General features: G+C 37.8%; 1 protein-coding gene across 1 annotated transcript in view; it reads left to right on the forward strand.

The window, feature by feature from the left end:
* Positions 1–27889, forward strand: part of LOC150105122 (tyrosine-protein phosphatase 10D-like) — a 123808-nt gene that overhangs the window by 48927 nt on the left and 46992 nt on the right. The window contains exons 5-6 of the mRNA XM_090395122.1: positions 2929–3029; positions 5938–6106. Of these exons, the coding sequence (XP_090251248.1) occupies positions 2929–3029; positions 5938–6106 (270 nt within the window). The remainder of the gene's footprint in view (positions 1–2928; positions 3030–5937; positions 6107–27889) is intronic.

A 27889-nucleotide genomic window follows, 5' to 3' on the forward strand; every position in this document is an offset into this window, starting at 1 on the left:
GTAGATCCCCGCACTCAGCATCATTTCTTTTAGAAATGCCTGAAACATTCTGTGTTTCAAACCCCGAGCTTGAATATAGTTGACCAGAGCAAATACTGTTTTAATCACATGATCAAATTGCAAAACCTTTGAACATAATACCTGCTGATGAATTAGGCAGTGAAATTTTGTCGATTGTTTACCTGCATGCTGTTCAATAAATGTTACAGCACCAATATTTTTTCTAAACACAGATGGGCACCATCAGTGCAAACTGCAACTAAATTCTTGAAATTTAAGGATAGTTTTTCGGTTACACACATCTTTACATTTTCTGCAATCTCCTTTCCTGTTGTTCTTTCTTTTCATTGAACACAAACCAGCAAGCTCCTCTGTCACCTCAAAATTCTTATTAATGCCTCTTACATATATTAAAAGCTGTGCGGTATCTTTCACGTCAGTACTTTCATCTATAGCAAGCAAATAATAGACAAATTCACTAGCCAATTTTTGCAAGTTATCTTTAAGATCCTTGCCAATATCAGCCACCCTGCGCTGAACAGTCATACGGGAGCAACTGATATTTTCAAAATAAATTTTCTTGTCACAATTCGGACACAGGACACAATTCGGAAATGGCACTCATCAGACACTTTTTATCAACTCATCATCATCATCATCATCAAATTCCTTCCATGTACCCTCAAGGAGTGTACAGGATATGATAGTACTACATGAAAAAAATTACATCATTATTAATTTTTTTTAATATTAATTTTTTTAAATTAATTTTTTAATTTCCTATCTACAATTTTCCTCCAGTTTTATCAACTCTCCCTCAGTAAATGATTTGCCAGCACAAACTATTTCTTGTGATATTTTTAAGCTTACCTTTGTGGCAACTTCATTTGCAGAGGTCACTTTGTTAAAGGCTTGTTGCTCACCACTAAGGACTTCAATAACTTTGCTGCTTTTATTTGCTTTTCACTTGCATCCAACTTGCCAAGGTTAGGAAGTTTCGATTCAAAATGATGTCTCAGATTGTACTCTTTCGGCACAGCAATAGATTCCTGGCAAATAATGCACACTATTTGTCCTTAACATAAAAAAATATTTGTTTGTTCATTCAGGGTTAAATGCTCGATGAAAAATTCACAATATGCAGGTTATGATAACAGTTATGTAATGTATTGCTCCAGCTACAACCGACCACTACATTGTCAAAGCCAGTCAAGGCATGACCAACTTTATGTTATACGATTCGTTCTCGTTTGTAGACATCAAGTCATTATCACGGAGATGTAACTTTGAATTTCCCCGCAGCGACACTATCGCTAACAAAACCATGAAGCGATTGTCATAATTTGTTATTAAATACAAAAGTGGGAATAACTCCAAATGCAATTTATTGTCAAGTTGAAAGAAACATGATTATGACATTAATCGCATGAATGTAAACATGCAAAGTCTTAGTAAAAATTTAATTCAACGCTAGGAAAAAATTGTCTAATTCATATTCCCCGTATGATTAAATAATTTCAATCAGGCAGATGGGCCATAATAAATAGCATTGCGGGCTGTATGTTGTGCAGGCCTGATGTAGACCCACGTATGTTAAGCCAATAATGTTTTGTGGTTAGAATTGCCATTAAAAATATGGAATTAACTGGAGCACTAACATTATATAAGACAGTGTTCAAACACCAATTTGATTAACAGATGGATCTGAAATTGTGACTACAAGAGTTCTGAGAAAAATTGGGGAAGTAAATAGATGGCATAACTGGCAAAATCATATGAGCAGAGCTAATCTGAGATGATATAGTCATTTAAACAGAATGGAAATAACAGGCCTGATGTAGACCCACGTATGTTAAGCCAATAATGTTTTGTGGTTAGAATTGCCATTAAAAATATGGAATTAACTGGAGCACTAACATTATATAAGACAGTGTTCAAACACCAATTTGATTAACAGATGGATCTGAAATTGTGACTACAAGAGTTCTGAGAAAAATTGGGGAAGTAAATAGATGGCATAACTGGCAAAATCATATGAGCAGAGCTAATCTGAGATGATATAGTCATTTAAACAGAATGGGAAATGAAAACAGGTGTGTGATGCTAGAATGGTAGGAAAAAATCCAGAAAAAGAATCCCAAGATTTGGATTGATGCTGTTATAATGCCTTAGAAGATTGAAATTCTGCATCTGATGATACTGGAGACCTAACAAATAGTAGATGAAAAACTACAGGAAGTTAAGAATGTAAACTTAATTACGTAGTACTGTCATAGTCTCCTGTACATGTTGAAAGTAGATATCAGGAATCGATGATAAGCAGTGTCAATACATTTGTTACAAAGAACACTGATATATTGATTGGAAATGATCTGAGTTCAATTGTTGTTGTGACTAGAGGAATCTTTATATGGACTTTTTCAATTGAAGGTAAGTTAGCTGATCTCATATGGAGGTAACAGAGTTTTTTCCTCCCAGAAACTTGGGTTTTTCATCTCACATACAGGCAAATTGGCCACACGAATTCACCAAATTTACAGACAAAAAAATACTATTGTTGGTGGTGGTTGCCAGTAGACAGTGTTGTGTGTTGATCATAATAGTGTCATTGTGTGTGTGTGTGTGTGTGTGTGTGTGTGTGTGTGTGTGTGTGTGTGTAGCTGGAGAATGAAGTCGTGGAGACAGTGAGTTGTGTAGTATAGAGTAGAGTGCTCTTCCACAATCTGTCCTAGGATTTTTTGGAGGCATCACATAATAAAAATAAATAAAATAAATTAATATATCATTGTGTTGCTATTGCTGATAATTAAATGCAGGTATTTTATAAAAATTTAAAAACAGTTTCTGAAAATTCTGGATTGAATTACTCTTATATTGCTTATTTCATAAATTGATCATAAATAATCTTTTTTCTTCTTCTTTTAATAGCGCCATTACCTGTTATAGGATTAAATGCCTCTACTGATAATAAGGGTAAAATCAAACTCGAATGGCATCCTAACACTGATAGCTTACAAGATTCTTATGAGGTTAGTATTATTTCAAATTAATTTAGCAGATATATTGAATTTGTTTTACAGAAAGTTATTCTTTGAGTTGAACTTTAAAAAAAATATTGATTTCATCGTAAAAACACCATTTAATGAAGAGATACCAAACACTTAATCTAAGTGGGCTAATTTATAAATTCATTTTTCGAGAAAGAAGACATTGCTTAGCCATAATATTTTTTCAATAGAACTGTTATATTTCTGCTTCTTCTTTTTCTTATTATTAGCTACATGTAGTTAGTAGATGCATCATGGGCTTTCTCACCTACCTGGCAATATGCTTATATTTAATATAATATACTTAAAATTCATCATTCATACTCTTGACATTCATATTACATTCTGGTAATAGTGCATTCTTATCATCTATTCTCCATGTAAAAATCTACTTCTTGTTTTCTTGCTTATCATTCATGCTGTTTTACAACTTCCAGGGAAGATGGTCTGTTGCTCTTCTCTCTCTGTCCCACCTGCTGTATAGTGTCTCACCAGATTCTGTATGAATCTGGTGAAACCTTCTCACCAACTTAAAAGTTTCTATCATAATTAACTCTTCTCATCGTTTAGCTATTTGACTAAAATTTCCTAAATTTTCCTAAAATGATATCAGGATTGCATAATGTTGATTATAAGGACAGACTGAGGGCATGTAGACTGCAGAATTTGGTGGATAGAAGATGTGTGGGTGGGTGGGGATATGATCAAAACATTTAAACTTGATGCTGCCTTAGTTACTCATCTCCAGACAAATTTTGCACAATATAAACCAGGTTACCAAGTTTATGTACAATAGGCCAGGTGATCAAAACTTTTGCAATGAAAAGTAGAGAACTGCTGTGATGTTCAGGAGGACATTGAGCTCTAGACATGTGTTGTAGTCTCATTGTATAAAGCTTTGATCAGACTACACTGGGATTTCTGTGCTCAGATCTGGTCATCCAGATTTGAAGGGGGATGAAGTAATCTTGGAGAAGAAATGGATAACAAAAATGATATCAGGACTGTACAATGTTGATTATAAGAACAGACTCTGAGGGCATGTAGACTGCAGAATTAGGTGGATAGAAGATGTGTGTATGGGGTGGAGGGGGGGGATGATCAAGACATTTAAGCTGTTGAAGGAGGAGATTTTTCATATGGTAAAATAAGGGGAAGGAGCAAGTACAAAGGACTATCTCTGGAAGTTGCAAAAGGGGAGAGATGAGTAAAAGGGCAAGAAGTAAGCTTTTACATGAAGACTGGTAGGAGCATGAAATTCACTATCCTCTCAGCAATGCATTTCATATTCTTTACACTAGTAATGAGTTATATGATAAGGAGTGGTATGATAGACTTTGTGCTAACTTCCCACCATGGAAGTCAGGAAAATAATAATAATAATGTTCAGCTTGTTTGCTGCTCATGCAAAACTGGGAACAGCAATAGTAAATGAAGAGATCTTGAAGGAAGACTTAAATAGACTAATAGTATGGGCAGAGGCAAATGGCTGCCATTTTAATGTGGCCAAATGTAAGGTGATGCAGTCTAGGAAGAGGGGATCACAAGCTGTTTACTATATTGAAGGAAATGAACTGCAGGAAACTGATGAGGCCAGGGACTTGGCAAAATTGCAGACAGGGAGTTGAAGCTGTAGAGGGCATATTGCAAAGGTAGCCAAAATCATCAGATTATGCAGTTGTTGAAGAACACACTAACTAGTTGGGATAAAGAATTATTATTCCCCTTTATAAGACCCCCATCCGAACTACTTTGCACTGATCTGGTTGGCTGGATTCCATGGGGATGAAAAATTGGTTGTGAGTGCTTCATATATATTCAGTACATGGCAGGAAGAGAGAAAATGAGGAGTCATCCTTGGAGATGATGTAAGAGTGTGGTTAGCAAGTGTACTAAGACAATGTTCCCTCTAAGATGTGTGTATGTGCCTGCACATACTGGTAAAAAAAAAAAAAGGCAGCACATATGCTTCGGAACTTCATGCACAAACTTTCTGCTTTCAGAATTTTCATTTGCAGTCAATAATTTTTGAACATACTATAAAAATGAATTATATGATAAATAATACTTGTCTCTTATTTTATATAGCAATTTCTCCAGTGTCTCCACTCCAACAATACTAAGCTTTTCCAACTTAATACACTCTAATTGGTTACTTTTAGTCATTGTTTATGCAAACGACACTTATGTCAGCAAGTTGCACATTGCATACAGTAGTAGGCATAGAGTAATTGTACTGTCTAGAGAGGCAGTTGTCCTGAATATTTGTTCAAGGGCAACTACTCTCTAGACAGTACAGTTACTTGAACTCTTGCAAGTGGCAACGAATTTTTTGTGGGTACATGGATTTAAGAAAATTAATTTAATGCTCACAATTTTACAGGTTATAGCTAGATGAAAAAAAGGTAACTTAATATGAGAAATATTAAATTAGCACACATATTGAGTCTGAAACTTTAAACTTTCGCATAAAATGTTTTTCATGTGCACATGGGCTGGTAAAAAGAGGGAAACATTGGTTAGGACTAGATTTTTTGCTTGGTTGATGGTGAAGGGGTGGAATGGGTCACCAGAGGTGGTTGTGAGTGCATTATCAGTGAATGAGTTTAAGGTGAGGTAGTATAGTAGGTATTGTGTGAATAATCACTAGTATGTGACTAATGGATGTGCATTATAGAGGTATCTCCATTGAGATCTTCTGACTCAATGGAGATACCTCTATAATAATAATAAGAATAAAAAATAAGCATATAAGCTATTTAGTATTTTACAAAGATGTAAGCATAAATAAGATATCAAAACTTGAAATATTTACATCCAAACTCATGTTTGGGTATCTTTGAAGGAGTAAAATACTGAACATTTATATTTTTATGTTTACTTGCTATAGGTAAAGTTCAGTGAGATGGGCACACCCAATAATGATGAGATCCTAAATGTTGTTCATGACAATTATATTTATCCTTCCAGTCTGTTACCTGGAAGAAACTACTCTGTAAGTGTTGCTGCTCTGAGTAAAGAAGTTGCTAGTGAATCTGTTTTAATTTACTTGACAGCAAGTAAGTATATCATTATGCAGTTGCTTCTGTTCAGAAATTATTACTCTCTGAATAAATAAAATCATATGGGAAGTGGGAGGAAATTGAATTTATTGTCTATTTCCATATTTAATTTACCATCTTCACTAAAAATCATTCCTAAGTAGCTGAAATGTTTACTTGTTCTATCCTTTCTTTTTCCTTTCTTATAGGTTCTCCATTCATAATGCAGTTGATATTTTCAATGTTTCTGCCTATTTTCATCGTCTTTGTCTTGATACTGCTGACCTTCATAGCATATCTGTTACAACAGTTATTCAATTTAGTCAGGGAATCTTGCAGACTTGTACTGGATTTATTTAGAAGTATAACATCATGTGCATAAATTAAAGATATGAGATTAACATCTCCAATTTTGATATCAGGTTTAATACCACTTTCCTTCATAATGTGATCCATATAGATAATAAATAACAGAGGAGATATTGTACATCCTTGTCTAACACAGATTTAAGATTATAACATCTTCCTGTACTTCCTTCAATTCTAACTGCTGACTAAGCAAGACTAAGTATTGCTTGATATAATGCTCCATTGATGCCATACAACTATAACGTTTTGAATAGCTTCTCTCTTGGCACCTTGTCATATGCCTTTTACAGATCTACAAAACTTTTTTATTATTATTATTATTATTATTATTACGGGCAACTCCAGGAGTCATTAGACTCATCGAGGGAGGCCCAAATCATATTCATCACAACTATTTGACATTCATACAGTATCTATCATACCTCGCCTTAAACTCATTCACTGTCACAGCATCCACTACAGACTCAGGGAGCGCATTCCACTCATTCACTACTCTAAAAGTAAAGAACCCAGCTCTAACACCTTTACTAACCACACTTTTGCCCAGTTTCCATGGATGTCCCCTAGTCCTCCCACAACCAGCCCTGTTCTCAAAAATATCTTCTGAATTAATTTTATAGAAACCCTTCAGTAATTTGAATGTCTCAATCATATCTCCCCTCCTCCGCCTATCAACCAATTTTTGCAACCCACAAATCCTCAACCTGTTCTCATACGGTTCATTCCACAGACCTGCTATCATCTTGGTCACTCGCCTCTGGATCCTCTCCACCTCCTCCCCATCAAGAAGAAACCTAGGTGACCAAATCTGAGCACAGTAGTCTAGATGGGGTCTTATCAAGGCTCGATAGAGAGGAACAATAACCTGCTTGTCTCTGCTTGTCAACGTATTCTTCAGCAACCAAGTGATTTGATGAGCTGTTTTGGTCACTTTTGCAATGTGTCCCCTAAATTTCAATTCCTTATCTACCAACACTCCTAAATCTCGTGCCTCATCAATTTCCTGGAGCAGGGTTCCACCAATGCAGTAAACTGCCGCCAATCTTTTCACCCCAAAATGCATAACCTTACATTTTGCCACATTAAACTGACATCCATTCTCCTTAGCCCAGACCTCCAATCTATCCAAATTATCCTGCAAAATTTTGACGTCATCTGCATTCACTATTGCCCTACCCAACTTCGCATCATCCGCAAACAAATGAACTGTTCCTCTCAGATCATTTCCTATATCATTTATGAACAAATTAAACAGCAGTGGTCCAAGAACAGATCCTTGTGGCACACCACTAGTCACAGGCCGTCTTGTGGACTCTACTCCCGAGTAAACCACTCTCTGATATCTCTCCGTCAACCACCCTCCTATCCATCTCACCAACCCTATGTCCATTCCCATATGCTGCAATTTACTGATTAGAATTCCATGTGGAATCCTGTCAAAGGCCTTGGCAAGGTCCAGTAGAATCACCGTAAACCCATTACCCTTATCCAGTTCAGCCGTCACTGTGTTATAATACGTGAGCAAGTTACTGAGGCATGACCTACCCTTCACAAAACCATGCTGTCCCCGATACAGTATCCCATTTTCTTCTATCCAATCTTGTATTTTCCTCTTGACTATTTTCTCTAAGACCTTGACAATGATTCCTGATATGCTAATCGGTCGGTAATTTACAACAGCAGTCTTGGAACCACCTTTATGCAGTGGAACTATTTTCCCCTCTTTCCACCCGCTCGGGACTAACCCAGACCCGAGACTCAAATTAAACAAAATGGTCAAGGGTACTGACAATTCTTTAGCTGCTTCTCGTACAACACGAGCTGGTATACCATCCAATCCCACAGATGTATTGACATTGAGGTTATGCAATAGACTACTCACCTCCACTTCATTAACCACAATTCCCGTATAATCTACTGGTTTATTCGTTTCTGCAATGTCACCACCTGGATGATATACTTTTGCAAAGTGCTCACTCAGTAACTCAACTATCTCAACTGATTCAGTTACCTCCCTACCATCGGCATTCTTTAAAATCAATCTGCCATGTACATTTTTCCTTTTACTTGCTACATATCTAAAAAACTGTTTAGGATTCTCTTTAGCCTGCATGGCCAATGTTCTTTCGTAATCCTTTTTTGCTTTTCTTACCACACTCGTCACCCTTCTGGCCTGCGCTTTATACCGTTCATGTGCCTGCCGGTCACCCTTCTCCTTAAATTCCCTCCATAGTTGTTTCTTTTTTTGCAACTCAAGCTTAATGGTGTTATCCATCCATTTAACCCCTACTTGATTTATTATTCGGACTCTAGGTATACAGTCAGCCATTGCTTCATGCAAGCACTTCTTAACTACCTCCCATGCACTATCAACTTCTAGTCCTTGCAGTTGTACATGCCATGGCACTGAACCAATCAAACTCCTAAGCTTGTCATACTTTCCCGCCCGATAATTCCATATGTACCCTGTCTTAATTGAAAATTCTACACCTTTAGCCAGCTCCCAAGTTAAGACCCTATGATCACTCTCACCGATTGGTGGCAATGTGGTCATATTTGTTACAGCCAAATCCTCAGATGTAATTACTAGGTCAAGCACTCTCTGACCCCTAGTATTTTCCATTACATGCTGTCGCAGATAGTTATCCCTTAATAACCGCATAAAATCCAGTTCCTTCCTCCCATGTGTCCTCTCCTCACTCCAATCAATGCGACCATAGTTGAAATCTCCCATAATAATCACCCTCCTTCCACCCATTTCTTCTATTTGCTTGTGCATACTGTCACCACCATCTTTTCCATCGCCTGGTCTATAGCAGCACCCTATTGTATATTTAGTTCTGCTAGCCACAATCTCACACCAAATGGCCTCAAATGTGCTCTTTTCTCTATCCTGCAATTCAACTTCTATTCTCCTTGGCTGGAGCTCATCAGCTATCATCAACAATACTCCTCCCCCCATTTTATTCTCTCTGTCATTCCTGAACACACTATACCCATCACATTCAATCCCACTAGTTATATCATCTACAGTCAGCCATGTTTCACTAATACCTATAACCTGTGGTCTGGAAGTGCCAACCATGGCCAAAAACTCTTCCTTCTTGTTCCTAATAATCCTAGTATTAGTGTACATGAATTTAAGACCCCCATTAGCCCCAACCCTACCTTGATGCCTTATATTAACTATCCCACTCTGATTTGTTGTCCTTATTTGCTCTGGCATATTATATTCATTCTTACATTCAACTGCCTCCATAAGGACTGTATCTCTACTCCCCCCCCCCCTAACAAATCTAGTTTCCCTGAATTTGCACATCCACTATATTCAGCAACATTTTCTCAAGTCTTCTTACACCGTAACCATTCAAATGCAAGCCATCCATCTTATATAGATCCTTTCGCCCATCAAACTCACTCCACACATCCACAAATTCCACACCACTCGTCATACATAACCCATGCATAAAGTCATTTGCAATTATAGCCCTCCTTTTAAACATTTCACTGTCATACCGTGGCAAAAGACTAATCATTCTAACTCTCTCACTCTTTTCTTTTGCTACCTCAAACAATTCATTCAGGTCTTCTATCATTTCCATTTTATCTCCTTTCAAATCATTCGTACCTGCCACAACAATTATTTCTTTCACCCTTTCCTTTTGCTCTCTAATAGACGCAGTTACGTCCTTTATGGTCGCACCAGGTTGGTACGATTTTGTCAAATCCTCTACTAACACACCTCGTACTAACGAGTCTCCATACAGCACTCTATCCTTCATTTTGTTCATGTTCACATTCATACGTCTATTTTTCCTGTCATACCTTTTATTATTGGTTGGTTCATTCAGTCTACTTTTGTTCATGCACTCTAGCTGCTGTTTTGCTCTTTCTATCGCACTATTCAACAACGCGATCTCACTCAATGCATCTATCTCATCTTTTTTGTTCTCTGAGAAACCATTTATACTATCATTCACACTCTCACAATTTTCATGTACAACCTTGCCGTTTCTTGTCATATCCCTATTTCCTTCATTCTGAAGGTTGACAAAAATATCACACTCACGATCCGAAATACACTTCAATACAGATCTTCAATACAACTTAAATACAGATCTTTGTTATATTCCCATGATTTCTCAACTATTTATCATAAAGTGAAAATCTGATCCTGACAGCCTCTATTTGGCCTGAATCCAGCTTGTTCTTCACCAAGCTTCCCTTCCACAATCCTTCTCAACTGTTTCTTGGTTGGTGTTATTATTCTATCATAAATATGGAGCTTTGTATATTCACCAAAATGTAAAAACTGTATAGTTAGTCTCTCTAACGTCTTTGGATTATTTTGCTTTAAAGTTATAAATTGTCTTTAAAAGGGAGTTAATAATTCCTAGTTATTTGTGCACTTTCCCTAATAACTCAATATAGTAAGTCGAACATTAAAATGATTTAACTTGGAAAAAAAGTTAAATCAGGTTCTTGAATACTTTCACTTTGAGAACACACAAATATTATAGAATCCTGGGTTTCAGTGACTGATTAGTTAACTCAGGTGAATTTATCTTCTTGCTCGTAATTGTTTAACTTTCAATATTTCTTACTCATTCTTATTATCCTTTCGTCCAACGCTATCCTTCTGCGAGGTGATAGGAATTTATAAAAGAATAAGAGCTTGAAGAAAGATAGTCAAAATACAGAGTGGTTCCCGGTCCTTCCTACTCTGTTCAGCCCCAGGTTATTTCTTATATTCTTTTTCTTGTGTCCTTCTTTTTTATGTACTACTCATGACATCCTACTCCATTCCCACCAAAATCTGTTTCTAACTGGTTTTGTTGATACCGAACTGGCTTGTTGCATACTGTACAGTAACTCACGATGGGGCACGTTCTGGCTAAAATTAACATAATTTCTCACAACAACCAATCAAGTCTTATTTTGAAGAATTACTTGGATACATTACATTTTAATAATAACATAAAAAGATTGCATAATTCACAATTTTTATCTTTGTATCAGTAATATTAATTTCATAATAAGTGATATTTAACACACAGTTTTCACAACTGCACTTCATCTCAAAACAATAAATGAACAAGTAAATATTAATAAACATAATGTGAAAGAAATCATATGAATAGCATATTATTAATAAGAGATTAGTAGTCTAATGAGCAAATTTGGCTTAGAGAATGGCTGATTATGTTGGACTCTGAATGAAGTATTAATAATTTCCAATTCTTCTCATTCAGAATCCAACAGTATAAACTTCACTCACTCTCTCTCTCTCTCTATATTCTGGGAAAAATGTCTTCCAAATTAATCTGATCAACTCTGTTAATTTATGTCTCACTCATATCAATCTGCTCTTACTATTCATCTTCTTCAACCTTCTGGTTCTGTCCACTGCTGGACGAAGTTCTCCCCAATGATTTTCCAGATCACTCGGTTTTCTACTTCTCCCATCCATCTCACTCCTGCAATTTGTTCCAGTTCATCTCTCCACCTTCTTCTCGGTCTTCCTCTTTGTCTTGCTCCATCCGTTGGTCTCCACTCTGTTATTTTTCTAGTCCATCTCCCGTCACTGCACCTGGCAATATGGCCAGTCCATCTCCACTTAACCTGTTTAATGTATTTTACAATATCCATGACACCTGTCGAAAGCTTTCCTTTTTAGACTCATAGGGATATCACTTCTGAATATGTCTCTCATTTTCCCATAAGCCATCCATCCAAGGTGAATTCTTCGTTCAATCTCTTTTCTTTGGCACTCCTCAAAGGATAACAATTGGCCCAAATATACATATGAAGTAACTTTTTCTATTTCATGGTTTTTATTATTATTATTATTATTAAACAAGACCTCATGGAGTCAAAGACTCATCTGGGAGGTCCTTTTATCATACACACATCTCATCATACCGTGTCTTAAACACACTCAAACTCCTTGCAGACACCACACTCTCAGGCAAGGCATTCCAATCATTCACAACTCTGCATGAAAAAACCTGCCTCTCACTCCTCTACTCACACCCTCTTTATACAGTTTCCAGGGATGACCTCTGGTTCTCCCCTGATCTCCCACTATTCTCTGTAGAACTTCTCCACCATTGATCTTATAACAACCATTTATTGATCATTTATTGATCTTATAACAACCCCTTACCAACTTGTAGGTCTCTGTCATATCTCCCCTCTTCCTTCTCTCCACCAGACTCTACAAATTACATCTTCTCAATCTTTCCTCGTACTCAACATTCCCAGAGGTCAGAAACTACCTTAGTCAGTCACCTTTGGACCCTTTCCAACATCTCTTCATCCTTCTGAAAACCAGGTGACCAAATCTGGGCCCAATAGTCCATGTGTGGCCTAATCAAAGCCTTATACAAAGGAACCAGAATCTCCCTACTTCTACACATCAGTGTCCTCTGCATCATTCCCAGAAGTCTTTGTGTTGTTGTCACAATTTTGGCGATGTGTCCCCTAAATTTTAGATCCTTATCCACTATCACCCTCAGATCTCTTATTTCCTCTACTTCAATAATATATTCTCACCAAGCATAAATTCTGCATTCCATCTATGTTTTCCAAATTTTAAAACCTTGCATTTTGCGACATTGAACTTACATCCCCATTTCTGTGCCCAATCACTCAATTTATTCAAGTCTTCTTGTAAGGCCACAATATCTTCTCTACTCTTCATGGTTCGTCCCAAATTTGCATCATCTGCAAACAACTGAATATCTCCATCGAAATCTTCACCAATATCATTAATATACAAGTTAAACAGCAATGACCCTAAAACAGACCCCTGAGGCACACCACTAGTAACTTTCCTTTTCCTGGATATCACTCCCCCATACACAACTTGTTGATACCTATTAGATAGCCAGAATCCAATGCACCAATCTAATATCCAACCCCATCTGTTCTAGTTCAACTATCAACTTATCATGTGGTAATCTATCAAAAGCTTTTGCAAAATCTAAGTATATTACTGTGTATCCTTCTCCTCTGCCCAAGGAAGCAGTCACTTTATTGTAATAAGTAAGTAGATTACTAAAACATGACCTCCCTTTAGCAAATCCATGCTGTCCATCAAAGATTATACCATTGTTGTCAACCCAACTCTGGATCCTAGTTCTCACAAGCTTCTCCAACAACTTAACCACAACACCTGACACAGAGATAGGCCTATAGTTTGATGCTTGAGTTTGATCACCTCCTTTATGAAGTGGCACAATCTTGCCCTCCTTCCACTCTTTAGGAACTTGACCAAGTGCAAGACTCGTATTAAAAAAATATGTCAAGGCAGGTGTCAACTCTCTGGCACATTCCTTCAGAATATGCAGTGATATATTATCAAATCCCACAGCCTTATTTATATCTAGTTTACTCAACTCCCCAAACACCTCTTGCTCACTTACAGTCAGTCTCTCTTCCCCATCATCAACTGCTCTCAATCTCTCCATGAAGTCACATTCACAAGATTGAAAGATCTTTATGAACTGCTCATTAAGTATCTCCACCACACATTCTGCAACAGCTCTTTATATCATTTCCTCCAATCAGTGTCATCCTTCCATAATCATTCTTTCTTTTGCTGGCTACATATCGTAGAGGAAATAAGAGATCTGGGAGTGATAGTGGATAAGGATCTAAAATTTAGGGGTCACATCGCCAAAATTGTGAAGACAACACAAAGACTTCTGGGAATGATGAGGAGGACACTGACGTGTAGAAGTAGGGAGATTCTTGTTCCATTGTATAAGGCTTTGATTAGGCCACACATGGACTATTGTGCCCAGATTTGGTCACCTGGTTTTCAGAAGGATGAGGAGATGTTGGAAAGGGTCCAAAGGCGACTGACTAAGGTAGTTTCTGACCTCTGGAATGTCGAGTATGAGGAAAGATTGAAAAGATGTAATTTGCAGAGACTAGTGGAGAGAAGGAAGAGGGGAGATATGATAGAGACCTACAAGTTGGTAAGGGGTTGCTATAGGATCAATGGTGGAGAAGTTCTACAGCGAATAGTGGGAGATCAGGGGAGAACCAGAGGTCATCCCTGGAAACTGTATAAAGAGGGTGTGAGTAGGGGAGTGAGAGGCAGGTTTTTTTCGTGCAGAGTTGTGAATGATTGGAATGCCTTGCCTGAGAGTGTGGTGTCTGCAAGGAGTTTGAATGTGTTTAAGACCCGGTATGATGAGATGTGTGTGAGATAAAAGGACCTCCTAGATGAGTCTTTGACTCCATGAGGTCTTGTTTAATAATAATAATAATAATAATAATAATAATATCGAAAGAGCTCCCTAGGATTCTTTTTGGCTTCATTAGCTAACTGCTGTTCATACCTCTCTTTAGCTACTCTCACCAACCAAGTCACTCTCCTTGCCTGGTCTTTGTAGACCTCATGAAATTGGTTACTTCCACTTCTCTTATGCTGCCTCCACAATGCCCTTTTTCTCTGTATTGCATGCTTAATCTCTTTATTCATCCATCTCACACCTACCTTATTTAACCTTCTCACCCGTGGAATACATTTAGACATTGCATCTACTAAATAGTTTTTGAAAATCCCCCAAGCTGCATTGATCTCTTTTCCAGCTAACTCCTCATTCCATGCTACACCTGCAAGCTGTCTCCTGAGCTCTTCATAAGCACCCCCCTTGTAGTTTCACATATACCCTTTTTTCACAGGGGTCCTAGCACTGCTGGCAAACACCCAGGTAATCACCTCATGGTCACTTTCACCAATTGGTGGATGATTTGACACCTCATTTATAAATACATCCTCTGATGAGATGACTAAATCCAAGACCCTTAATCCTCGTGTGCCCTCTCTTACATACTGTCTCAGGTAGTTATCCCTCAAAAACTCAAGAAACTCATTTTCTTTACTTCCAGTTGCTACCTCTTCATTCCAGTCTGTATTGCCATAATTAAAATCACCCATAATGATCACCCTTTTTTTATTTGCTTGGCTTATTTGACTATACATTTCACTATCACCACCATCTACATTACCAGGTCTATAACAACATCCCACCAAGTATTTGATTCTATTCACCTCTATCTCACACCATACTGCCTCAAAACCACTGGCCATGTTTCCCTCTTGCATCTCTGCCTTGTATGGACATAACTCTTCCTCTATCATCAATAGCACTCCCCCTCCCTTTTTACCCCTTCTATCCTCACGAAACACATCATACCTTTCCATCTCTATTCCTGTCAGGATGTTGTCCTCATCTAACCATGTCTCACTTATTCTGACAATCTTTGGGTGAACAGACGCAATTAGTGCAACCATTTCATCTGCCTTGTTTCTTATACTTCTAGGATTGGTATACAAACACAACAGCTGATTTCTGGATCTACAGCTAGTTCCACTGATACCACTCACTCGATGTGATCTCTCTCTCTCTCTCCATGCTGGACTGGGGAGATCACTATCCCCTTTCTGCTTCTTCATTTTAGAACCCTTTGCAATTCCATCTGTTTCCTCTTGATCCCTGGTCATCCCATTTCTTTCCTGCCTACACATGCTCTCACCTCCTCTTGGAGCATCCACCTTTCTCACGCTGTGTACCCCTGTCCACCCTGAGCCTCCCCGTTTCCCTGCTCCTCTTGCACACCCATTCTCTCATTTTCTATACTCATACTACTCACTTCCCCACTCATATCCACTTCTTCAATCTCTCCTGTCTTACTCTCCTGCTTTTCCACATCACTCCCCTCTTGATCTGATTCATTCTCTCTATTCACTTCACTACCTTTCAGCAGCAGTCTCTCCAAACGGCTCACCCCATAACCACTCAAATGCAGTCCATCGCTCCCATATAGCTCACTTGTTCTATTTCATGGTTTTTATTATTATTATTATTATTAAATAAGACCTCATGGAGTCAAAGACTCATCTGGGAGGTCCTTTTATCACACACACATCTCATCATACCATGTCTTAAACACACTCAAACTCCTTGCAGACACCACACTCTCAGGCAAGGATGTATTAATGATGTATTTTTTCATCATTATTTTTGTTTTTTCTCTATTTATTTTTAATCCAATTTCTCTGGAGGCTTCGTTTAGCTGATTTAGCCTTTCTTCTAGATCTTCAAGATTATCTGCTATCAGGACAATATCATCTGCAAATTTCAGATGATGCAGCCTTTCTCCATTTATGTTTATTCCTTTTGTTTCCCAGTCAAGGCTTCTAAAGACTTCCTCTAGTGCAGCTGTAAATAATTTGGGAGATATGGTGTCGCCTTGCTTTATGCCTTTTTGTATTGGGAACTTTTCACTGTACTTAAATTATATTAAAACACTGAAAAGTTCCCAATACAAAAAAGGCATCCAGCAAGGCGACACCATATCTCCCAAATTATTTACAGCTGCACTAGAGTAAGTCTTTAGAAGCCTTGATTGGGAAACAAATGGAATAAACATAAATGGAGAAAGGCTGCATCATCTGAAATTTGCAGATGATATTGTCCTGATAGCAGATAATCTTGAAGATCTAGAAGAAAGGCTAAATCAGCTAAACGAAGCCTCCAGAGAAATTGGATTAAAAATAAATAGAGAAAAAAACAAAAATAATTTGTTTTAGTGTTTCAATATATGGTTTCTCAGTTCCCTAGGTTTCAAGTGCTTTTAGTGTTGCAGATGTTTTAACTGAATCAAATGCTTTTTCATAGTCTATATAGGCCAGACATAAGGGTTTATTGTATTCAATTGATTTTTCAATGAGCTGTCTTAATGTGTGAATATGGTCCAAAGTATTGTAATTTTTCCTAAATCCAGCTTGTTCACAGGATTGTATTCCCTCTAGTTTAGATTTTATTCTATTATTTATAATATTTGTGAAAACTTTATATATGGCTTATAGGTCTGTAATTTTTAATTTCTTCCTTATTGTCCTTTTTAAAAATTAATATTAGAAGTGAATTGTTCCAATTTTTCAGAATTTTTCTCTGTTTTAGGCATTTATTGAAGAGTTTACTCAAATATTTGATGACATGGCTTCCTCCCAGTTTTAAGAAGTCTACCATAATTCCATCTTCTCCTGGGGCCTTTCCATTCTTCATTTCCCACAGTGCCATTTCCACTTCACCTTGTAAGATCTCAGGGATATCATGTTCTTCCTCACTTGAGTAATCCATAGATGATTCTTGGATGTCCCAGTCTTTGTCTTCATAGAGTTCAGTATAAAATTCCTGAATTCTTTTATTGTTGCATCTCTATTTTTTATCAGTTCACCATTTTTTCCTCTTACAGCAGCTATTTCCTTTGTTTCAACTGATAACGTTCATCTTAGGACCTTCATATTACTATTGTTTTCTATTGTTTCTTTAATTTTCCTAGTATTATGCGATCTAAGTTTCATGTTTCATCCTTTTACGTATAGTTTTACAAATTTCTGTATATTCTATTTTATTGGTGTCATTCAATAATTTCATATCTCTTCTTTTCTTCATCGGATCTAAGGTTTCCTGTCTTAGTTTTTTCTCTCCTTGGTGCCTTTTTACACCTCCTATTTCTAGTGCACAATTCAAGATAGATTTTATTAATATTTCATTAGCATCATCGATGGTAGTAGCTGTGTTTAACTTTTTTAGTTCATTTTTGAGTGATTCTCTATAACAGCGTTTATTGTGGTAGAGGTTTTGTAGATTCACTAAATTGGACAATTTTCTTATGAGCTTATTCCGTTCCCATTTTTTGTTGATCCATACTTTTGCCTTTACTAATCTGTGGTCACTTCCTGTGTTAAATCTATTAAGCACTTCGGTATTATTTATTATATATCTTCTGTTGGAGAGGATGTTCATTTCATTGTAAGTTTGTACATTTGGGCTTCTCCAAGTCCATTTTCTTCTTGAAAAAAAGCTGTTCATAATAAAGAGGTTATTTTCTTCTTCAAATTCAATAAGTCTTTCTCCTCTTTCATTCCTCTGTCCAAATCCAAATTTACCGATGGAGTTCAGATGGTCATTTCTGCTTCCAATTTTGGCATTAAAATCACCCATTATAATGTAGAATTCTTTAGAATTATTGAATGTGGATGCTAATGTTTCATAGAAATCTTCTATCTCTTCATCTGGATGGTCCATAGTTTGGGCATATACTTGTATAATTTTCAGTTGGTATCTTTTATTTATGAAGAGACTTTAGTTCAGCTATTCTTGATGTTATTTTATTTACAAACAGGACATTGTTCTTGATTGTTTTATTTATTAGGAATCCTACACCACCAGTTGAGTTTCTGTCACATTCACAGTGGTATAGTAGATGTCCATCTTTTAATCGCATGAGAGTTTCTTCTTTCCTTCTTATCTCTGAAAGGCCCACAACTTCCCATTTTATATGTTCCAATTCCTTCATCAGTTCTTCCAATCTGTCATCATCCCGGAGAGATCTGCAGTTATATGTTCCTACTAATATCCTTCTATCATGGTGCACTGTAGGTGGACTCATTGTAGCTAGTGGAGACTGTAGCATATTTTTCGACCTAGACCCTCTGCCTAAGTCCAGAATGCATCCCTTTTTATGCTGGGTGACGGACGAGCCAGTATGTAATTTTCCTATTTTATTCATTCATTCATGGGGAGATATTTGGCCTTATAGCACCACGCTGGCCAGACAAGTTGGTGCCTCACAATAGTGTATAAGATGAAATGACACAGCAAAATAGGAAAGATTCACCCCCTAGCCCTCAAATACCCTAATAGCATTGGGGGTAAGGAGCAAGAAGAGAAGAAAGTAGCAAGGAAGGAAGAGGAGGGACCAGTCTACAGATAATATAACAGATGTATATTACATGAAGTAAGGCATGGTCCAGCATCGGGTACCTCGGGTTTGCCATGCCTGTACTCACTAAAGTGAGTCCTTGAAGTGAGTGAGTGAGTCTTTAGGGAGTCACTAAAGACTCACTTTAGTGAGTCTTTAGTGACTCCCTAAAGTTCTATTCATAAAGCTCTGCAAATTTCATTCCTACAACTGAGACAGCACCTTAACCAGTTTTCTCTGAATCCACTGCAAGATATACAGAGAAAAAGGGCATTATGTAGGCAGCATAAGAGAAGTGGAAATAACCAATTCCATGAGGACTACAAAGACCAGGCAAGGCAGATAACTTTGGTGAGGGTAGATAAAGTGAGGTATGAACAGTAGTTAGCTAATTAAATATCCTAAGGCATTCTTTTGATATGTAGCCAGCAAAAGATAGAATGATTATGGAAGGATGACATTGATTGGAAAAATTGTATAAAGACAGCTGTTGCAGAAGGTGTGGTGGAGATACTTAATGAGCAGTTCATAAAAGTCTTTCAATCTTGTGAATGTGACTTCATGGAGAGATTGAGAGCAGTTGATGATGGGGAAGAGAGACTGACTATAAGTGAGAAAGAGGTGTATGGAGAGTTGAGCAAACTAGATGTAAATGAGGCTGTGGGACTTGATAATATATCACCACGTATTCTGCAGGAATGTGCCAGGGAGTTGATGCCGGCCTTGACATATTTTTTTAATACGAGTCTTGCATTGGGTCAAGTTCCTAAGGAGTGGAAGGAGGGCAGGATTGCGCCATTTCATAAAGGAGGTGATAGAACTCAAGCATCAAACTTCAGACCTATCTGTGTGTCAGGTGTTGTAGTTAAGCTTGTGAGAACTAGGATCCAGAATTGGGTTGACAACAATGGTATTATCTTTGATGGACAGCATGGATTTGCTAAAGGGAGGTCATGTTTTAGTAATCTACTTACTTATTACAATAAAGTGACTGCTTCCTTGGACAGAGGAGAAGGATACACAGTAATATACTTAGATTTTGCAAAAGCTTTTGATAGATTACCACATGATAAATTGATAGTTGAACTAGAGCAGATGGGGTTGGATATTAGATTGGTGCATTGGATTCTGGCTATCTAATAGGTATCAACAAGTTGTGTATGGGAGAGTGATATCTAGGAAAAGGAAAGTTACTAGTGGTGTGCCTCAGGGGTCTGTTTTAGGGTCATTGCTGTTTAACTTGTATATTAATGATATTGGTGAAGATTTCGATGGAGATATTCAGTTGTTTGCAGATGATGCAAATTTGGGACGAACCATGAAGAGTAGAGAAGATATTGTGGCCTTACAAGAAGACTTGAATAAATTGAGTGATTGGGAATGTGAGTTCAATGTTGCAAAATGTAAGGTTTTAAAATTTGGAAAACAAAGATCAGATGCAGAATTTATGCTTGGTGAGGATATATTGTTGGAGATGGAGGAAATAAGAGATCTGGGGGGTGATAGTGGATAAGGATCTGAAATTTAGAGGACACATAACCAAAATTGTGAAGACAAGACAAAGGCTTCTGGGAATGATGTGGAGGACACTGACTTGTAGAAATATGGAGATTCTTGTGGCATAACCAAAGCCCCATTGTATGGGGCTTTGGTTATGCCATATGTGGACTGTTGTGCCCAGATTTGTTCACCTGGTTTTCAGAAGATGAAGAGATGTTGGAAAGGGTCCAGAGGCGACTGAACTAATGTAGTTTCTAACCTCTAGAATGTCGAGTATGAGGAAGGATTAAGAAGATGCAACTTGCAGAGTCTAGTGGAAGGGAGGAAGAGGGGAGATATGAACTACAAGTTGGTAAGGGATTGTTATAGGATCAATGCTGGAGAGGTTCTACAGAAAATAGTGGGAGATCAGGGGAGAACCATAGGTCATCCCTAGAAACTGTATAAAGAGGGTGTGAGTAGGGGAGTGAGAAGCAGGTTTTTTTCATGCAGAGTTGTGAATGATTGAAATGCCTTGCCTAAGAGTGTGGTGTCTGCAGAGAATTTGAGTGTATTTAAAGCACAGTATGTTGAGCTATGTGTATGATAAAAGGCCCTCCCAGATGAGTCTTTGATAAAGGTCTTGGGTGATAATGATATTATCACCACCTTGAAAGCCAGGAGTGCCTATTCTGCACATAGTAAACCATATATGGTCTGATCAAATCTTTATATGATGAGTATGTTGATTTCTTTTGACCAAAAACTAATGTGATAAAAAATAACTAACACTGGGCTTATAGGCCATAATAACTATTTCATAAAGCTTGCTAGTTTTGCCACTTAAGATAATGGTTTCATCTGGATTTGGGATGAACACACAAATATACAAGCGTTAAATATGAATCATTACATAACTAAAAACAGAGAATGTGTAGGAACTATTACACAAGTACAACAGAAACACATGGAGTGTGGAAGCTGGCACATGGTCGGTCATTGTTTATGTATGAACATCGATAGTTTGCAGAAAAATTAAAGTCCGATGTGTTTAAAGATCTGATAAATGATTTCTAAATGTCACACAAAATCATTCCCACAACATCAAAGAGGCTATGATAGTAATCTGTTCACAAGGCACTTTCAACAGAAACCAAAGAGTGATTTTGTGTGACATTTGGAAATCATATATCAGATCAAGATTTATGTGACTAAACAAACACACATAACCACAGTAATAAGTTTTAATAAGTAAATATTATTGTGGTTACGTGTGTTTGTTTAGTCATGAATACTCCACAGGTTTCATTGTACAACAAGATTTATCTGATCAAGATTTTATACAGGTGAAGCATTACCAGTTCTACATATCAAGGTCCTTCATAAATGGAGATATGTTGTTGTTTATAAATGATGAAAAGTTGGGAGAGAACTATGAGAAACATCATTGTGTCATCATTGTTATAATCCATTGGAATGCCCTCACAGTTTCAGCATATGATCCTTATCATCAGGTCCTTGTCCACTACTGCTCCAAATTTCCATTTTTTTCCTTTATTCAAAATTTCCTCATCAATTGTATATTCTGTCATATCCTTGCTTACCAAATTTCTAAAACTACTGAATTGATAGCCTCAATCACTTGCCTACTGACACACTCTTCATATCCTATAAAGCCACATCTCTGTTTCTCATAGTTCTCTCCCAACTTTTCATCATTTGCAAGCAGCTACATATCTCCATTAATGAGAAACTAGTGGCTTTCCTATTCCAGGATACTGCTCCCTAATACACAACTTGATGATACCTGTCTCACAGCTAATTGCCTATTCTACAATCCTTTGCCAAAAGCATCTGATCAATGACTGTAACACTAATGTATATACATTATCTACTAATAATTAGCTTGATTCCCTGTTATTTGAAGTTATGAACTTTCCAGATTTGTTAATAACATAAAAACCAGTGTACAGATAGTAGGAAACAGTATTTCATTGTAGCAGTTGAATACAGGTGGTATGACAATATGACATGAATTCAGTGACCTCGAGAGATGTGCCATCACAGGCTCTCACATTGGTGGCATGTCCATACGTGCCATTGCTGCTCAACTGAAGCATCCAAAATCAACGGTTGGCAATGTGATAAAAAAAATGAAGACATTCTGGCATCGCTAGTGCAGGAAAACACCGAAAATGACTGACAGGGACAAGAGGATGTTAAAATGAATGACACACAAAAACTGCTACAATCAGCACAGACCATCTGTAATGAATTCCAGAGTGCCAGAACACCATGGTGAGCAATAATACTGTATGAAAAGAACTCCATTTACTGGGTTTCCATAGAAGAGCGGTGGCACACAAGCGGAACATCACAACAATGAACAAGGCAGCTCATCTGGCCTAGTGCAAAGCGCGTGTGAACTGCACAATTGACCAGTGGAAAATGGTGCTCTGGAGCGAATCAAGACTGGAAACAGGTGAATCAAGGTTCACCTGTTTCCAGTCTGATGGCAGGGTGTGGAAGCAGACTGGTGAACTCTTGTTACCACAGTGTGTTTGTATGCACAGTAAAGTTTGGTGGTGGAGGTGTAATGGTGTGGGATGCATTCAGCTGGTTTGGAGTAGGATCACTGATTGTTGTTCATAGTTCCATGAAGGAAGCTCAGTATCTTGATATTCTGGATAATCAGGTGCTGCTTATAATGTGCAGTTTTTTTATGGAACAGACCCATGTTACTATCAAGACAACAATGCACATGCCACAAAGCTGCAGCTGTTATGGAATGGTATGAAAAGATGGTGTTAAACGACTTCCCTGGCCTGTGAATTGAGGTCCAGAGCAGCACGTCCTTAATTTGTTGCTGAACTCAGTGCTGCCTTAATGGAGGAATGGAGACAAATTCCACCTGCACATTGGTGCTGGAAAGTTTCCCTCAAAGGATGCAGGAGGTGATCAAAGCCTAAGGTGGACATGCCTGATATTAGGCTTCGCCTGCTGGTATTAATTGTAAATTGCTAAAGCATCCAGACAATTATTAGTAGATAGTGTATATATTAGGATTTATTTTCCTTAGTACATAAATTTTGTTCAGTTTGAACAGTTCTGAATATAAGTATGTTAACAAAGAAATAAAATTTATTACAAAAGATATTTTATAGTTGCTTTTAACCAGAAATTAGGTGAATGGAAATCAAACACTGAAGAAGAAAGTATGAGATCATATTTTGATTGGGAAATGTACATTCGATCACTGAACTCCGTATTTTGTTATTCCCCTTTAGTCCAAATGACGGCTTTCATCCTTCGTGGCATGCACTCGATAAGTTTTTGACAGTCGGTTGGCAGAATTTCACTCCAGCTTTCCATGATTGCTTGATGTAATTTGATGGCATTTGTGAGCCTTTTGGTTTCCATTTTTCACTTTAAAATATTCAAAACATTTTTGATTGGATTAGGGTCTGGGCTATTTGAAGGCTAAGTCATAGTTTTAATTGGAGTGTTTCCATTGCTTCGCAGGTAGTTCTTGATTCATCTGCTGTGGTGACAGGATGCATTGTCATCTTGAAAAATGAAGAGTCATTGAATTCCTGGAACCATTTTTTGATACTAAGAACAAAAAAATGCTCTAAACTTTCTTCGTAGACTTTGGAATTGACTGTACATAACATGATACATAATGTTTCAAACACCTTCTGATGTTTTGCAACACTAAACAGTGAATGAGGATGAAAATTTAGCCTTGGTATTTATTAATGCATTCATCAAAGAATTTTTCACCAGCTCTTTTCCATACAAAGATACTGTTATTATCACTGGTTCAAGACAAATTCATGATTTGTCACTAAAGATGACTTTTTTCCAGTAACCAAATTCCCAATTTACATGATTTTTACACCATTGGAAACCTGCTTTTTTGTATACCTAAAAAGGTTTTGTTTTAGCTTTGCAAAAGTGAAATCCTTAACCATTCAGCTGATTTTGTACTGTGTGGTCACTTACCTCCACTCTGTAGTTTGACCATGCAGCATTAGCTTGTTTGGACATTGAATGGCACATGGTTTTCACAAGTTCAGCCAGTTTTCTGTCCTATCTGCACGAGGTGGCATGTGGCACCCACTTCGAGGCATGTCTTTTTACACTATTAGTTGAATGATATTTTTTCCAATTGTCACATGCAGTATGCTTTGAGCACATTTTAGTAATCTAGATACTTATCTTTGAGACATTCCATCTTTCAGATTCAACCATTCTGTTTTTTAAATTGCTCAAAAGTTCTTTCACAGGAGCCTTTAACACTGTAGACAGAATTCAGATTTCACAGCCATGATTCTGCTCCTTATAAATGTTTTCTCTATGCTTTATGCATGCAGAGTCAATTGTAGATTTGCATATTGGGGAATGATACGTGTTACTTTCCTCAGCAATTGTTTACTAATTCCCAACTGTCAGCTTGATTGGATACTTTTTTTCTAACACAGATAATTTATTTTCTTTAAATTAACCTTTAAATCTTTGAATCACACAAAATTTTCTTTTCTTAAAGTGAGCTATTTCATTTCTTGCATGCTAAAATGTTCGTATGTTAAACTTTCCAAGAAATATATTGTGTGTATGTTGCAGTCATCATAGTGAAAACAACATTGATTGGATGCTTTTTGCCAGGGTTCGTATTCTATTCAATGATCTGTTATTTAAACAACTTCAAACCACTTCAAACCACTTTAATTATTATTATTTTTATTGTACAAGCACCTCCATGGAGTCTGAAGACCCATCACGGGAGACCCAATTTATTCACACAAACACAGTCTACCATACCTCTCCTTGAATAACCCATTAACAGAAAAAGCATTGACAACTCACTCTGGCAACCCATTTCATTCATGCACATTGATGGTTGTGTTAAGTAGCAGGACAGATGGTTAGATATTGGGTAGTGAAATGGAGTACCCTCCTGTGATGAGTTCTGGAGGTGTCACATAATAACAACAATAATAATAATATGAAATAGTAATTTTTCTGGTTTTATGTCAGGACAGACGCTGGTTGTTAAGAAAATTAAAAAAGTATATATATATATACACACACACATATACAGGGTGTCCCTGAATTCATGGCCCGAACGTGAGGGATATGTAGCACACACCGAAACCACCAATATTCGTCATAGAATATGCGGCCGCAAATGCAGTGAGGAGTCAGAACTGAAGGACAGACACAGGTTTCCAGAGTGAATTTATTGGAGATCATTACAACAAATGCTCAAACGTCTGCCCACCAACATTGATACATGCGGCACAACGGCGGAGTAGTGATTGGTGTACCTGCTCATAAACACAGGGCTTGTGGCACACATCGCCGGCTGCAATGGACAGTTGGGCTACCAGATCCTCCACGGACTGCATGGGCATCTCATACATGACACTCTTCAAATGTCCCCACAGAAAGAAATTCAGACAAGAAAGATCAGGCGAGGGACCACCATGCCACATTCGGTTCCCAAATGTGGCATTAAGATGCTGATGCATGTCCATGCTGAAGTGGGCAGGTGCCCCATCATGCTGAAACCACATATGGGAGCAGATGGTGACCTGAACATTCTAAAGCAATTTTGGCAAAACCTATTGCAGAAAAATACGGTACGTTCACCCATCGAGGCAGTCCGGCAGTAGGTAGGGTTCAGTTAAGTCGTCATGTACGATCCCTGCTCAGACATTGACGGCGAGCCATTGCTGGTTCGACTGTGGACATGTACCATGGGGGTTGTGGGCTGCCCACAAATGTGCATTATGGACATTGACTATGCCTTCATGTGAGAAAGTTGATTTATCTGCAAAAAAGCACATGAGTGGGGAAATCGGTCTGTACGACACTTCGCTGCAGGAACCACTGGGCGAAATCCACGTGCAGGGGTTAATCAACAGCTGTCAATGCCTGCACTCATTGCAAGTGATAGGGGTGTAGCCCTTCTTCATGCAGTACTCGCTAGACACTGTTCTGATGCACACCCAGTCTCCAGGTGGCAGATTGTGTGCTTGTACCTGGGTTATCTGTCACTATACATAAGATGTTCTCGCTCTTAGCTGGCATTCTGCCTGTCTGTGCTCGTCTGGCATTATGTCAACTGGTGTGGAAGGTGCCTGCCTGACACAGCCGATGGTGCAGTCACGCAAACATTTTATGATCGGGCACACGGCACATAGGATATCGCTCGCGGTACAGTCTTTGCACCTCTCTACTATTGCCCTCGGCTACGGCGTACATCAGGTGCATATCGACTTTCTCTGCATTCATAAACTGCTCCATCTTGTGGTCGGTTGACACAAGATGGAGAATGCTGGGATTTGCCGATCCAGCACTTTAAGCCATGCCGCCTCATCTGTGCCCCCTACTGGCACTGGGCTGTGTTTGTGGCCGCATATTCTATGACGAATATTGGTGGTTTCGGTGTTTATTACCATACCCTCAAATTTGGACCATGAATTCAGGGACACCCTGTATCTAAAACGCATTGTACATTGAAAAATATTTGCTGTAGTAATTAACTTATGAAGTATAACAGTTTTCTTATAATTTCTCTCCCTTAGAGTCTTCATCTCCTGAATGCTATTCAAATCTTACGATCTGATGTTATTAGCATAGAGTATCAGTATGCAGATTAATTATGAATTTATACAAAGCAGAAGAAGAAGAGAAGACTAGAAATAAACAACAATTGGATGTTAGTAGATTATTGTTATCCAGGTGCTGGGTACGTGATGTAGGTTTATTCAGTTAGTTATGAATTATGGGAATGAAACACACCCATATTACACAGTCAAATAATATCTTGGTAGGCACAAATGATTTCTTGGTGAGAACTTGCTGATTATCAGATTCCTTCCTGCTCCAAGAACTTCGATAGGTCTAATACTTGAGCTATAATTGTGGTTGTCTGATAACCGCACCTAAAGGGAATGACATTTGCCTGCAATATATATCTGCCTACATGATATCTGCTGGATATATGAATTTCTTTACAAAAAAAAGCATGTTTTATGTATACCTTTTATATAATCTCTTTATAACTGCAGAGGTATATTGAACTGTAATGCAACATAAAAGGAGTAAGCATATAAATTGAAAGCAAAAAAGCATGTCCTTTGTTCACAATATTTT

Source organism: Typopeltis vanoorti, chromosome 7 (genome assembly GCF_054136105.1).
Source record: "Typopeltis vanoorti isolate ZY-2024b chromosome 7, IOZ_Tvanoo_1.0, whole genome shotgun sequence".
In the NCBI taxonomy this organism is placed as follows: Eukaryota; Metazoa; Arthropoda; class Arachnida; order Uropygi; family Thelyphonidae; genus Typopeltis; species Typopeltis vanoorti.